We start from the raw sequence: 15,486 nt of genomic DNA, 5'->3' as shown, positions 1-15,486 counted from the left end.
CCTCTACCTTTATATCCAATAAGGGAAAATTTACTTCTAGGAACCCAATAAGAAGAACGTCTACAAAGCAGGATTATAAGCAAAAACATGATAACCTTAGATCTGAGGACTTCAGGCTGAAAATAGGCACATGGTTTTCCTAAGCAAGAAGAACATAACTGGTATTGATAAAACTGACTGCAAACTCAAGTGTCATAAAGTACACTTCAAGAAACTGTTTTGGCAATTTTCTCATTTTGGCCACTTCTAAAGAAATAATAACCAAAAACTCACTGACTCAGAAACAATATTACAAATAGTATAAATACGTTTTTGTGTGCCACTCTAGAGAAGACATTACTGGTATTTTCATAATTAAAACAGAATTTTGAAAAAAATTCTACAACCATCCAGATACAACAAAAACTCAACTTCAATGTGAAGTTTCTGAATTCACTCATATATTCAAATACATTTTGAATTAAGGATTGCTAGTTGCAGTCCAGAACTCAATGACCAGTATCTCTAATATTTACATATTTGAAACCATATTCAGTAAAGGAAGAAATGAAAACTTTCTTCAAATGTGTGAGCATGTGAGTGTAGGACTGGAGTTAGGGGACAGAAGAATTGATTTGAAAATATCTTTTGTTTTAATCGATTGATTGGTCTGTTGGAAAAGTCATCATGCACTTATGCTTGAAAAACAGAAAATATATGTCATGACTTTTCAGACAACCCAATATTTAAGACTGACATTGAACACTAATTCTAAAAGTTACTGGTTTAGTGGGACAATGCACTGATATGTGCCATAATTATATGAAACTATAATACAAGGATTTTACATTTTGAAAATACAGAGAGAGATTATCATAAATTCTCAAATAACTGAATAATTCTTTTAAGGCAGTTCAATCTTTACGCCAATTCTTTTAAGACAGTTCAATCTTTAGTTTACCAATCAAATATTACAAACTGCTCAAGACAGGACACAACACTGGATAAATCAGTTCAAGAATACCCTGATTTGGAATGTAAATACCCTGATCTAGCTGATGAAAATGAGCAAATACAAAACATTAAGGACTCTTCTACAGAAGGTTAAGCAAAAAACATGCAAACACTATGAAAAACAAATTGTCAATTTACCTTCTCCATCATCCTCATCCTCTTCATCTTTATCATCAGGCTCATCACTTTTCCAATAAAATGGCAGAAGCAGTTAAAAAAAAAAGCTTTAATTAATAACAGAATAAACCCGATTCTTAAAATGTTGTAAAGAATGATGTTACAATATGACATGGCATTTAAAAAGAGGAGAAATGACAATCAAAAAGGAAGCTTTGCTTCTCACACCATTTCATGTTAAAGTTAAAAAATTGCAAATGATGCCTAAGAGTTTCTTATCAATAACCAAATGCTCTATCTGACCATGACATATAGACAGCCAAGTAATTTCACAATAAAAATTAATTTAAAATAATTTAAAGTCAAAATATTCTAATTGGGTTTTGATAATACAGCATTCAAATATCACAGAATGCCATGAATAATTACTTATTAATGCTTCTATTGACATTTATACAGTTTTAACATAGTAAAAATTTTTTTCCTAATATATGGACTAGAAATACATACAAAAACAAAAAAGCAAAAAAACAAAAACAAAAACAAAACCAGAAATCCTGTAGGAAGCAAGCTCTTTTTAAATGAAACAATCATTGGTAGAATGAAAAACAGCAAGCGGAGCAACACATGCATAAAAGTAACACATTTTGCAAGTAGATGTCAGTCATATCTTAGCATAATTGAATTTTTTCATTAGATGTAAACTGATCAAGCAGAATCATGTCAAAAATGTAGGAGAAAAGCAAGTTGATACATATTGGCACTGTAATCCACATTCTTTTACAAATATGACATCATGCATTAGTGGTGAAAGACTCATCAGTTTTTAAGTTTCTGGACTGGACCAACCTGTCTGATGTTGGAAAGGATAAATTGTCCTCATACAAATCTCCTTCTAAACCAAGACTGCTCCAGCTACTGCTGTTACCATTACTGCCAGAGGAAGAAAAGAACAGAGCTGAACTAGAAAATGAATAATAAAAAAAGATCTTGGTTTTCCTTGGTACAGCTTCTCTCAGTGATAAGTGTGGATGTTCTGAAGCTGCCACCACGGGGTGGCACACCCACAGTGCTAGAGACCATCACAGCTACTATGAAAGGTATCTGACAGCTTTGGAGACCTGAGAATTTTGTTTTGTTTTTTTAACTTCATCATGAAAACTATTCTAAATTTATATTTATTTTACAGATTAAGGCAACAGAATGACTTTTGTGACAGCAAATGAATGCATGAAATAAAAACTTTCACAATGAAATAGTCTCTGGCAAATCTTGCAAAATAATTTGTGAAAAGCCAATACCTTCCGTCTGGATAAAGTTTTAAAAAAAGAAAGACAGGTTAACATGGTCTCAGGCTCTCAGTCTTCAAGATAGTGAGAACAGTGATGACCTGGGTTGAGGGCAGTGGGAAATGGAAAATAGGATTGAAAGCTCAGTCCCAAATAGACCCTAAAAGTCCAAATAGGCCTTTCTAACTACTTGCAGAGAGATTTTCTGGCTTTAAAATATTCTTATTATGTCAATGACCATCATTTCATGTATTACGAATAATTTAGCATGAGACAAGCTACATACATTTTCTCCAGAATATTGAATAGCCAAGGCTTACTCAATATTACACTTGTCTGGTTGGCCAGTCACTAATGCCATACAGGTAACTACTGATACTATCCTAACCAAAAGGAAAAAGTAACTATATTCTAAAACTGAGGCAAAACAATAAAAAAAAAAAAAGCAACTGTGTTAGAAACAAAATTCAATTTTCAGAATAAAACCTAAAACATGCAATTTTTAAAAATTCTGATAATTAGTAAGCATGTTAGTTTGCAGTGATAAGTGGCTATATTTTCCAGTATTAGGCTAGATAACTATAAAAACTGATTTTTGGTCCTAAAAAATGAATTAACATAAAATCATTTTACATGCATCAGTAAATGTTGACAAGGTTACCAAAAAGGAATGATTTAAAAGTTGTAAATAACTTCTAAATAATTTACATATTTAAATTACTCGAACACTTACAAGCTGTCACAAACCATAATTTATTAGTAAGTTACAAATGAGCAGTTTCTCAATATATGTTAAAAAAAAATAGCCCTATTATAAAACCATTAGAACAACCAATTTTGCCCATCTCATCTACTGTGAAACCAAAATGAGAATATGTGAACTAGAGAATGGTCAAACACCATAAGCCAAGGACAAAAATAAGAGACCTGAAACATTACATTCATTTATACTAGTAATTAATAAAGGGGGGGAAATGAGAAAATTAAAATTCTTACCCATATCCTAGTCACAAGAGTGAATCCTCCATTTAATTAACAATAAGAATCCATTACCTAAGTATTAGGTGAACATGAAAAGAAATAACAGCTAGAAATATAAAGACTAAAATTCAAACTCCCTCTGTCTAATCTCACTTCATTCACCTTCTTCTGTGTCCCTCAAAACTGGGTCAGATTTGAAGTCAGTTATTTATGAAATGCTACTTCTACTAGGGTGATCATGTAATTTTCCATCTAACCAGGACACTTGGAAATGAAAGAAATCACAATAACCAGATCAGAACAGCAGAAGTAAATCAGATGTCCAGAACAAAGTGAGAGAGGTAATGATGAGACTATGTTAACCCAACATAAAACAAAACTTAATTTCTTTGTGTAATAGTGTTCATACTTCATTCTTGAACACTGTCCTGCCTTTATCACTTTCTGTTCTAACTGGTCAATTTCTATGACTACAAACTAGTGGTAGTCAAGGACTAAAATTCTGTCTCAAGGTTTTTGGCCCTAAGAAGAGAATGTCAACTCTAACATGTCTTATAAAAATTATTTCAAAAATTCTGTAAGTTCAGCCCCATCTCTTACCTAATCTAATACATAACTTCTAAGAAATCCATAAACTCCCAAGTCATACTTGAGACTCACATTCACAGAGCAATTCTCCTGCCTGATCAAATACTTAAACATTCCTCTTAAACACTTGTGAAAATGTGATGTTATTTGTTCTTTTTAACTGTGCCCCACTATTGAACCTACTAGAGTGAAAAGTACAAGGTTTGTCCAAGCCACTAAAGTCTCTTATCACCTACCTTGAACTCTGTACCAGAAAATTACAGTTCCTGTATCAGACATCATCAAAAAACAAAATATAAAGTCATGTATCTTAAGTGTAGTCTCAAATCACCTGCATTAATGTCATCTGAGGAGCATGACATCCATGTAGATTTTGGGGATCCTCCAATGATCTAATAAATCAGCCTCTGGGAGGCAAGGCTCTGGAAAATGTATAACCAACAAGCACACCACCAACCATGGATGAGCCCCACTGACTTTTACTTTGTGCCTGAACCTGAATTCCATATATCATCATTAATTCTCATTCAGACTGGGTAAATTAAAGCCACAGGTATTTTTCTGACAAAATGTTATCAAGCCAGGGTTACCCTATCCTGAATTCAAGTAAGTCATTTTGTAGTGCTAAATGTTAAAACAGAATCTGATTTGGTCTTTTTGAACCTTGGTTCTGTTAATGAAATTGTCTTTTCTTCTCTCTTTTGCTAAAGAGAACAGAACCAAGGACAGAGCCTGGTCACGTGTCCAATGTTCGACGTGTCCATTTCTCAATTTAATTAAATAACACTCTGCACAGAGTTGTTCAACAGGCCACAATCCTGCAACTAGCCTCTAGCCCTAGTTCTCCCATTGTAACACCATTTCCTAAGCAACAATGTCAACCATTACTGAAATTCTAGAAGCCTGTGTTTCTCAAAGATGAGAGAATGTAAGTGCTACTATTCTATTCTAGATGAAGTTATGGGAAAGGGTCAAATTATGATTTGTAATATTACCCTCACTATCTGCTGTCAGTTTTAAAGACTGCCCCTTTCGGATGTAGATTTTAAGAAAGATTGGTGGTTTACATAGCATTTTAAGAGGCTATGACAAAATAGATGCTTTATAAAAATATTAAAGCCTACTAGTCAAGCCAAGCATCAAACAAAATACTCTGAAATGATGCGCTCTAACAGGTAAAAAGCCGTTTCCTTTCCTTATCTCCTCCTCCAACAGTCTTCTAACTCCCTCCCTCCCCTCCCTTCCTCTTAAGTCAATTCCAAGGGCTCTCTCTACTCAGTTGAAGCCTCAAGAATCCTTTCCACATACATCCAAAACTGGAAGTATGTATGCTGAGAAACTTTTTGTCTTCTTAGATTCAGGTATGCATGTATTCATTATTTCCAATTATCAGTTAATGTGGATAAAGATTTATGGAACTGTACAAGTTAGTCAGGAATGTCTTTAGAGAGTTAAGAATATAAGAATCAAATGTATCATGATTAATAAAATATTCCAAAGACTATGAACAAAATCAAGAAAAGTTATGCATAAAATATGTGCCTTCTGCTGCAAAAAAATAAACCCCTATTTTATACAGTTTCCATCACTCAAATATAAATGTTCCAGGTTATTTATTCCTGCATAGCAGGACAATTAAGAAATCCCTCTTCAAAAGAAATATCACTTTAATATCAGGAAAATTACAGGGCTATTTTGATACCTTTTCCTCTAAATTTAAATTAAATTTTAAAAAAAAGTACCTTCTTTAAAGTGAGAAAAAAACTCTTTCCTCAAATTTCATGAAAAGTCCAGGTATTTAAATGTATGCAATACTTTTTGACTTTTAGCACATCCAAAGAAAATCAGTTCAGCTAAATTACCATATATAACAAATGTCAGAAACCACTAGAAACAGATTGTGAATAAAAAAATACATTTTGAAAATAATGGCAGCTTCTCAAATTTGGTATTTAAAAACAATGCTTAATGTAAGTTTATAACTCACTTCTGAAGCATGAGGGGGACTAAACAATATAATTACATGCAATATCTTTATTACCTTTCACTCAGATGATGAAAACTGCTGCTTTCATCCTGGTGTTCATCTTCAAAACTTAAATTAGACCAGCTACCAGTGCTGTCATCACCAATACTGAGGTTCATCTGCTGACTTCCAAGCGACTCAGGTGACTGGAAGTCTTCTGTTCCTTTTGGACTAAAAAGAAAGGCAAAAAATTCAACTGGAGAGCATCAGACTCTGAGGTGTAACTATCTGATAATAAAGATGACAAGAACAAAAAGGATACACAGAGTTAAGCCAGTGGCCCATCTAATGTTTGTGTCATCTAAAAAGTAGACTTTGCAGAGGAGCATATTAATTTTAAAGTTAACAGAAACACCCTCAGCACCCTAACTTAATCTTTAGCCTGTTATGCAACCCACCCCAAGAGCATCATTTATCTAAATACCACTATGGAGCACAAGTTCCTAAGTTTACCATCTGCTTTGTAAGATAGTACTTTTTTTTCTAATATTTATTTATTTATTTATACAAGCACTGGGTACAGTCAGAAGCACGGGAGGGTGAGAGAATTCACCAGAACCAGAGTAGGGAACAGAACAGGCAGACTGATGAAATACACTGCTGAGGGGAGCAGTGGGCACAGCAGAAGAGGTCTGTCGCGCCATGTGGGACCGTCGCCGGCGGCCGGGGATCGAACCGGCGCTGCAGAGGCTGCGGGCAGCTTCGCAGCCCAGCGCTCAACCGCTGCGCCACCAGGAGAGGCCCAAGATAGTACTTTTATCTGTATTAAAAGAAACCTTTCTGGCTTTAAGAATTAAAAAAAAAAAAAAAAAGGAATTCTAGTGCATAGGCAAACTAAACCATATCTGTTCAAGATTTTGAGCATGAATCATAACCTTTCCCATTTTTTTTCCAGTGAAGACACATATTTTAATTCCATCTTTGCAAAAAAGTCCATTCACTCTTCAATTATCGTAATGTTGCCTCTACTTTTTATTTTCAGCATAGCAGTTTAAAGTGACATTTTAAACATGAAGACAGAAAATTTTAGTGTTCTGTTTTGTATCATCTAAAAGGGAGACTTTGCAGAAGCATATTAATTTTAAAGTTAATGGAGATACCACCAGTACCCCAAACTTATCTTTAGCCTGTTATGCTTAATGTAAATTGTCACTGTGTGTCACTCATCTAAATACCATTACGGAACACAAGTTTCTAAGTGATGAGAGTGGCCTCTCACCAATGAGAATAAGAATCCAAATGCTCATAGTATATCATCTGTCTCCTCCACCCTTTCTCCTGCTACCCTCCCTGGCTCACTCCATTTCACCCACACAAACCTCTCTGCTGATTTACCAGTAGGGACAGGTCCACCCTCCCATTGCCCAGTGACTATTCTCTCTGCACCCATGGCTCTTTGCTCAAATGTTACTCTGTCAGAGTTATCCTTCTCATTATCCATTCAAATTTGCAAACCATCCCCCCTCTGACAGCTCGCACCACCCTCACCACTCTCCAGCCCCCTTCCTTACTATAGTTTCCCTCCAAAATACTTATCACCACATGACAGACTATACCACAATACAAGCACCAAGAGAACACGATTGTCTGCTTCACTTCTATAATCCTAGTGCCTAGAATAGGAACCTGACCCGCCCCCATTTTTTTTTTTTTTTGACTCTTTTCAGTTTGTAATTAAGGTATAGCAACCAGAATTATACTGGCTATCCAGCGACAGGCACACTATATAATTTTGAACCATAATAGAGTACAATGTTGTTGTTGTTCTTTTTTTTAACCTGTAATGTGTCACAAGCTAATGCTTTTGGGCTATAAATGACCATTAAGTGGGTTTCAGGGAAGTTTTTAACAACTGCTAGGTTATCTTGGTTCAGAAATAGCAGCTCAGAATATAATTTAGATGTTTTGCTTTCCCCAAAATGCCCCATCATATAATCCCCATTTGACAATCATGTACCTCTCTTCTGTATATCACAGCTTTGTGAAATATTTATGGTTATTTTCATGAATCAAACATAAGAAAAGGGAACACTAGCAAGTAAATCAAATAATACCTTTAAAAATAATCTATTTGAGTGAATCCCTCCTTAAAGATTGAGACACAAACCATTTTAACTTTAGAAATAGAAAATGGAAAAAAAATAACATTATATGTATTAGTCAACTTTTAATAGTCAGCACTTAAAGAATCCTAGCACAATTATTAAGAAATAAAAAGAGGAAAAGAAATACCAAGTAATATTCTGTTGGTCTGGATAACAACTTGAAATTAGACAGCAATGCCTTACAGAAAGAACTTCTGGGGGTCTATCTATCTACTCACCCAATACTAAGAAGGAAAAGTGAAAATACTGAGGAAACTGAGAGCAAAGACCTCACTAGGCTTTGGAGGGTTATGAGCAGAGGCTCTTTTCTTCCCATGAGACTGAGATGAAAGAGACAGTTCAAAGAGTATGAGGCTGTTTTTTGTTTCGTTTTAAGTTGCTTCAATTATAGATAGGCCTAGCCCATATGTACATTTATTAACTACTCATCATATGCCTATCATTATATTAGGAATTAATGTAGAGTTATAGGTCTACGGCAAAGGTTCTCAAATTTTTTCTGTGAAGAGCCAGACAATTAAACATTTAGGCAACACCAACTACAAGGTCTCTGCATGAAACAGCCATACACAATACATACATGAGGGAGCACAGCTGTGTTCCAATAAAACTTTACTCATGAACAATGAAACAGAATTTCATATAATGTTCACATGCCACAAAATAATACTCTTCATTTTTCTTCAAGACACTTAAAAAATGTAAAAAAAAAACATTCTTAGCTCACAGAACCATACAAAAACAAGCAGTGGGTCAGATATGGCCTATGGGTTGTAGAGTTTACCAATCCCTGGTCTGGGACATATGAAGCTGCTGATTATAGCAAATTGAGAACCTCCCCTCATTCACCAGAGATTAGATAGCATCTCTCATCACAAGAGGATGCTGCAGAATCACTGGATTCAAAGGTCCTGCCCAAACTGCATTTTCTTATTTTATGGAGGCTAAGTAAAGAGGCAGTTCTCATCACTGCTTTGATAAAAGCTACCAGAAAATCTGAGGTATCATGTGCCTCAATTGAATTTCACTTCAATTCAAAGCTATTATTTCTCTATTTGGTGGAAATGACAAATATAACCATACAAACTAGTAACACAAGTTGGTCCTGATGTTCTCCCAGAGAGAAAGTTAAAATGAAAATTTTAACTAAGGTGTTAGAATCACCAAACACAAGACAAATACTGAAGAACAGGACACTGTAGGACTATCAGAAAGAACTGTCCCCTCAGATAGTGAAGTGGTGGCAATAGTGGAAGTATTTGGAGAATTTTTGCTTTCTTCCTCATCGCAATTTGGTTATATTATATTCTTCATAAGAAAACTTACCTTTGTGACCAGATACAAAACATTGTATAAAAATTTAATCTCAGAGTAGCATATTAAAATGGTAATGCTCTATATTTGCTGTATGAATTTCTCCAGTTGTTTCTTCCATTCAACTTTACCTACGTCATAGCTTTGTGAACTCGGGCAAGGTGATTATCTTCTCTAAGCCTCATCTTCCAGCTTGGTAAATGGTTAATACCTTCCCTCAAAGGGCTGTTGTGGGATAATGAAACAATGTATATGAAAGTAATAGGCAGGATATCAAACAATAGACAAATAGGGATTTTTTTTAATAATTACATATAACAGGAAAATGTCCCTATTATCTAAAATAGGGACTTATTTTAGATAATAACTGTACCTAATTTAGGATAAAAAACTGTACCTTTTTGAACAGGACTTAATACATGCATGGTCAAGTTTATTTTTTTTTTTAAAGATTTATTTATTTATACAAGAGCTGGGGTCCAGGCCAAAGATGTGGGGGTGAGAGGATTCACCAGAGACAGAGCAGGCCACAGAACAGGCAGACTGACTGAAATACACTGCTGAGGGGAGCAGCGGGCGAGACAGGAGAGGTCTGTTCCGCCATGTGGGTTTCTCCCTGGCCGGCCGGGAATCAACTCATGCAGTGGCTGCGGATTGCTTCATAGGTTGCGTCTCAACCCCTGCGCCACCAGGGAGGCCTTACGTGGTCAAGTTTAACTTTTCATTTTATCATAACACTGAAAAGAAACTTGAAACTTACCTGCTAGCAGCATGTCCAACATTTGTCATTGCAGAGGTCACTATTTCTGCGCTAAGGCTTTCAGCAAAGCTAAGGCCATCCTGTCCAATTCCACTATCAGCTGCCAAACTGGTATTGCTCAGCTCTCGCTCTGCTTTTTCAATAGCTTCAGCAACTATCTTCTCTGCAAGCACAGTCTTCTTATCAAGATCAACATGAATTTGAGGGACATCAAGATGAAAAATTCTAGATTTCTGGTAGACGTTGCTAAATTTTGAATTAGAGACTAGCCTACTATTAGAAAGTGAATCCTGTCTGAAAAATTGTGGAGATGAATTTCCAGTGCAATCATGGAGTTCTTTACGGTCACAATATCTGCAGGTCTGACTTGTGAGAGGTGATAATTTTTCTGCATAAGTGATCCTTTCTGCTGCTTTTGTGGACCCAGACACTTGAAAAAATGCAGATCCTAAACTTAATTCTAAAGTGTGATCCACTACTTTTTTAGCATACTGCTCAATTGCTTGAACAACATTCTCTTCATAGCCATACCCATTTAAGTTGCCTGTACTGTGATAAAACCTGTGATTTTGTGAGGAAGGCTGAAGAGACTGAGCAAATTCTGGCTCAACATGAGTCTTGGTATCTTCTTCACCTCCAGCTTTTTCATAAAGGCAAGAATCTGGTAGGGACTTTGGCAAGCCAACTGCAGATACTGTCAGCTCTTTTTCAACATCTTTTGTAATGCTGTGAGCCAGAGAGGTGGAAAAATTGGATAGTTCAGAACACTCTTTTCTATATGTATCCTGGGTCCATTCACAAGTCTGATTTTTATAAAGGCAACCTCCACTTCTTTTACTTTGCCTTTTTTTCTCTATTTCTTGGTGGTGTTCTTTATTTAGGAACATTAACAGTTCACTGTTAGTTTTTGCCCGTGAGTTTTGCACAGGGGACATTTTTGAGTTGCACTTCATTTTGGCTGACTTAGCTGCTTCCTGTAGTCCTGATTTAAGAGATCGATAAGCAAGCCTATTAGCATACTGATCCATTATTAACTCATTATTACCACCTTCCTGTTTTAGTATTTGGATAATGTGACCTGCGTATTCATCTGTCACACTTTCACAGCTAGGATACTTGTATGTCAGGCCTGACATACAAGAACTTGGTGGTAATGAAAGAATAAATGAATCCACTTCTTGTGAGTATGCCACAGCCTCTGTATCCAACTTCTCTTCTGATACAGCTCGGTCCCCCTCACCATAACAGCTGTTCCTCTTCTGCCTGAAAAGCATACAACTTCTAATGTTTGCTATTTTCTCGGCTTCTGTAATGACTTCTGAGGCCATATCACCTGCAAAATTCTGTAACGGTAGCAAAGTTTCATTTGAGTGATTTAGAAAAGTAGGCAATACACTTCTTGAGTTTTGTACATTTAAGGACGGGCTTTTAACCTTGGGTTCTTGGGTTATTTTATTATCTAAATGGGAAGCTGCCATTTCAGTTGCAAGAGAAAGGATGTGTGTAGCTAAGGCATCTGCAAACTGAACTTTCTTCCCTGAGTACTGGGCCTTCACATCCACTTCTGGATGCTCTTCACCTTCACTACTTTCAACTTCTTCTGAAAGGGATCTCATCAGTTTCAACATAAACTCTTCTTTCTCTATAGTATTTTGTTCACTTTCAGACAAACTACCAACAGACGAGTTGTGAGGTGTAGAAGGTGGCGTAGCAGGTGCAAATTCTTTGGCTAATTCCCCCTTGAGCTTTTTAGTTAACTTCTTGATATCCCATTCAGAATTTGCCTGGGATGGTAGGAGAGGAGTCGATGGAGGAGTATCAGGTATTATATTTCCATCTCTGATCTTCTGCTTGTCTTCTACATGTAAACCATCCACACACGTAAGCACTGTAGATGAGAATGTATGTGAAGCAGGAAAGGGGTTTTCCTGCCCCAATGACAGGGGCTCAAGTGCTGTATTATTCAAATCAGTCTTTTTCACTGATTTTTTCTTTGCAAGTTCCTTCAAATCAGGTTTTTGACCTACCATAATTGCACCTGTCTCTAAAGAAAATCCATGAGTCACAGAACCTTTACATTCTGGAACACAGTTCTTTCCTACTGAAAGTGAACAGTGAGTTAAGTGATCCTGAGCATTAAGAAATTTGGGGAATTTTTCCAAGGTCAGTTGTGACTCTTCTCCAGTAATAGGTAAGCCTTCCTTGTGTACTGCATTTTTATCTACATTTGAGATCGCTGTTTTGCTTTTATCTATGGAATGTTTAATAATAGACTTCGATAACTGATCAGCAAACATGTACTTATTGCTAGCTTCACGCCTCTGCAGTGTTCCTTGATCAAAGGGAAGATGGGGGGTGTTTCCATTTACTCTGTTAACTGAACAATCTGTGTGTTCATCGACTGGTTCTGTGACTTTGAATGACGTCGGTGGCTGTAAAGTTTCATTTACAATTGCATGCACCATTGCTGCAGAAAAATTGCTAATAATTACCGGATCACTTGTTAATTTTGAAGAGTTTTCTATGTCAATACCACCACTAGCTGGTTTAAAATCACTCTGGTTACCTGGGCTATGTTCTGAAGGCAAACAAATATTTCTGAGACAAGCTAGTTCTTCTTTGTTTTTTGTAGCAACAAGTGATTCTTGGATAGAATCACTATTTGAATTACTATCAACAGATGACACATGAGACTTTGCCTGATGTATATGAGAGGAAATATGAGATGGAAGAAGGGCACTTCCTGCCAAGGGCACGGGTATAGAAGTAACAATTCCCGAAGTACAAAACAAGGCTTGTTGCACTGTGTATTCTTTCTTATATTCCTGCGTGGGTTTTGTCAACATAATTGTCTGATTGTTGAAAGCAGGGGAAAATGTGAAGGTCTGTGTTGATGGTACTACATTTTCTGCACTCACATAATTTATGTTATCTGTAGAAACACTAACTGCAGCCTCCGTTGTGAAGGACACATCAACCTGTGACAGTTCAATGAATGCTTCCTGTATTACAGATTCAGATAAATCTTTTGCATATGATTTCACAACCTTGTCTTCATAGTCAAATGACTGACCCTTTGGAGACGCAGGTGTTGGAGGGTATGAAAACTGGCACACTTCCATGATACCTTCGAAAACAAGCTCTTCAGCAAGATCTGCAGCAAATGCAGCCACTGTATTGGTAAATATCTGCTTCTTTACATACTGTAGATCTTGTAAAGCATTTGACAGAGCTTCAGTCACCAAAAAATTAGCCAGACCACTAATGGCACGTTCTTTCAGTGAAAATGCACGCTGTCGTCTCAATTCATTAAATGCCATCTGAAGAACGGATGATGTCAATTTGATGGCTAAGTGACACAATGCATTGGTACAAGAAGAGACCCCTTTCTGTAAGTCTTTGAATGCACTACCAAAACTTTTTTCCACAAGATCTGCTGCAAATTTCTGTATGCTATCTTTAATCATTAAGGATTTATTTTTAGACTTACTTTTTGGATCAAGGCTTCCACATTTAAGAGCTACAGTTTTATTTTCTTCTTTTTTAATACTGTTAGTATTCACTATTATGTTACTATGCTGGGTATGAAGAACCGAGCCCAGTACTTCACATGAAAGGAGATTTGCATAATCTTCATAGGTGTAATAAAGAGAATTGTGATTTTCATGAATTCTATCTCCTACGATATCTGTTTGGCAAAAGCATTCAGCAGGAGTGCAGCCTCCAAGAGGACTAAAAGCAGAGGATCGGATAGGGCTAAACAAACCACTGTCTTCCCCTGATGCCTTCACTGGGCGGGGAGAATCTGGAGCATCACACAGGTTACTGTAAGGGGATTCTGGTTTACGAGGAGTTGGCTTCCTAACATTAGCTGGGAGAGCTGGACGATCAAACTTGAATTTCTGAGGATTCATAGTAGTGGTTACAGAACGAGAGTTTTCATGTTTGTGTCCTTTCTTTTGCGATTGTTTCCCTATGACAGGATCTTTTGGAAATTGACAAGATGCCGCTACAGTTTGTTCTAATTCATCAAACTGATCAAAACTATCAAAAAATTCACTGACTTCTGAGTCTGAATTCTCTATATCATCTTTCATCACAGGAATTTTAGGTAGCTCAAGCTTTGCTTTTAAACTTTTTTGATAACCCTCTTCATCCAAGAAAATAACAGGACTTGGACTTGAACATTCTGATTCAGATGAGTAGGCAGGTGAAGAGGAAAAGAACGTTTTCTGTGTATCACTACCTTTATCTGAAGCATTAGATGACCTATAGAAACTCCTTTGTACCCAAGGCTCAGAAATTGACGTTGTGACTGAAGTTTTCACAGAAGGTAGCTCTTTGTGTCCCAGAATATTTATTAAGGATGTCGAAGGTTTAGGCAATGACTTCTGCTGACCAGAGCTAACCAGAATCCTTAAATCACGGGTTTCTAAAGGGTGAACAGAAGTAGTCTGTGAAGCAGCGTCACACTGGTTCCTTGGTGCAGTAATGTCTATTCCTACAGGAAAAGAATAAAAGAATTACATTACTCTTGTATAGAATTTTTAAAGAGTAATTTAAATCAATGGGAATAAGCTGACTTTTTGGATGAAGTGTTTACTTGTAACATAGGGGTCTCTAAACAATGTTAACAGATTTATCCCAAGTCATATGACTTTTACTTAAATTATTTCATTTTACTCCATATCTGGGAATGCTAGGTCTACGGATTGCTCAGCAAGCTGCCACAAGTGTTAGAAACACCAGTATGTGACTGCCAGCTACTGTTCTGCAACTGGAACCAAAGCATGTTCTAGACACTTTAGGTAGTGAGATAAAGAGCGCTTGAACAGTTCTGCCCAAGCTAGAACAGAAACAGCAAGACTGAAAACCAATTTACCGTGAACTTAAAAATCACAAGACAATTCCTTAGGCAATCAGAAAATATGAAAATCAGATTAAATTTCAAAATACATTTCAGTTGAACTATTCAACCTAAAACTGTCAAAACGAACTAAGCTTTAATCTCATATTTTAAGGAAAAGGCCAGTAAAAGACAAACCCTCGTTATATGGCTTTGAAGCTTCTTCTTCTAACTGCTCAAAAGCAGTGACAAAGTCATCCTCTATGGAAGACACAGACTGGTTAGTATCGTCATCATCTTCATTAGTGGTCTCAAGATGGTGCTTCTGATGCAAATATGAGTCCAGGGTGTATCTGATACCAGTAGCATATTTACTTAGGAGACTAAAGATAAAATCAACTCTGAGTCTTGGTAATACAGGTGACACTCTCATGACACAAAGCATTCCAGAATGATGATTCTTGGGA

At 36.5% G+C, this 15,486-nt stretch overlaps 1 protein-coding gene and 1 long non-coding RNA gene across 7 annotated transcripts in view; one reads left to right on the top strand and one right to left on the bottom strand.

The window, feature by feature from the left end:
- AKAP11 (A-kinase anchoring protein 11) overlaps positions 1-15,486 on the bottom strand; it is a 43,478-nt gene that overhangs the window by 7,924 nt on the left and 20,068 nt on the right. For 3 of the 6 annotated variants that reach the window (XM_037526948.2, XM_037526950.2, XM_037526949.2), the window contains exons 6-11: positions 15,218-15,479; positions 10,174-14,674; positions 9,549-9,638; positions 6,010-6,165; positions 1,960-2,043; positions 1,132-1,178 (exon numbers count right to left, since the gene is read on the bottom strand). In XM_037526948.2, coding sequence (XP_037382845.1) covers positions 1,132-1,178; positions 1,960-2,043; positions 6,010-6,165; positions 9,549-9,638; positions 10,174-14,674; positions 15,218-15,479 — 5,140 coding nt within the window. Of the gene's footprint in view, positions 1-1,131; positions 1,179-1,959; positions 2,044-6,009; positions 6,166-9,544; positions 9,639-10,173; positions 14,675-15,217; positions 15,480-15,486 lie in introns of those variants that run through there. The other 3 variants (XM_054701536.1, XM_054701537.1, XM_054701538.1) reach the window with 3 other exon arrangements.
- Positions 4,907-6,294, top strand: LOC119258725 (uncharacterized). The gene is made up of 3 exons (XR_005128305.2): positions 4,907-5,143; positions 5,221-5,329; positions 6,021-6,294. It is a non-coding gene; the product is annotated as an uncharacterized LOC119258725 (long non-coding RNA).

This window comes from Talpa occidentalis, unplaced genomic scaffold, assembly GCF_014898055.3.
Source record: "Talpa occidentalis isolate TD23 unplaced genomic scaffold, MPIMG_talOcc4v2.1 talOcc4.5, whole genome shotgun sequence".
Classification (NCBI taxonomy): Eukaryota; Metazoa; Chordata; class Mammalia; order Eulipotyphla; family Talpidae; genus Talpa; species Talpa occidentalis.
This window is presented reverse-complemented; position numbering and strand designations above follow the sequence as displayed.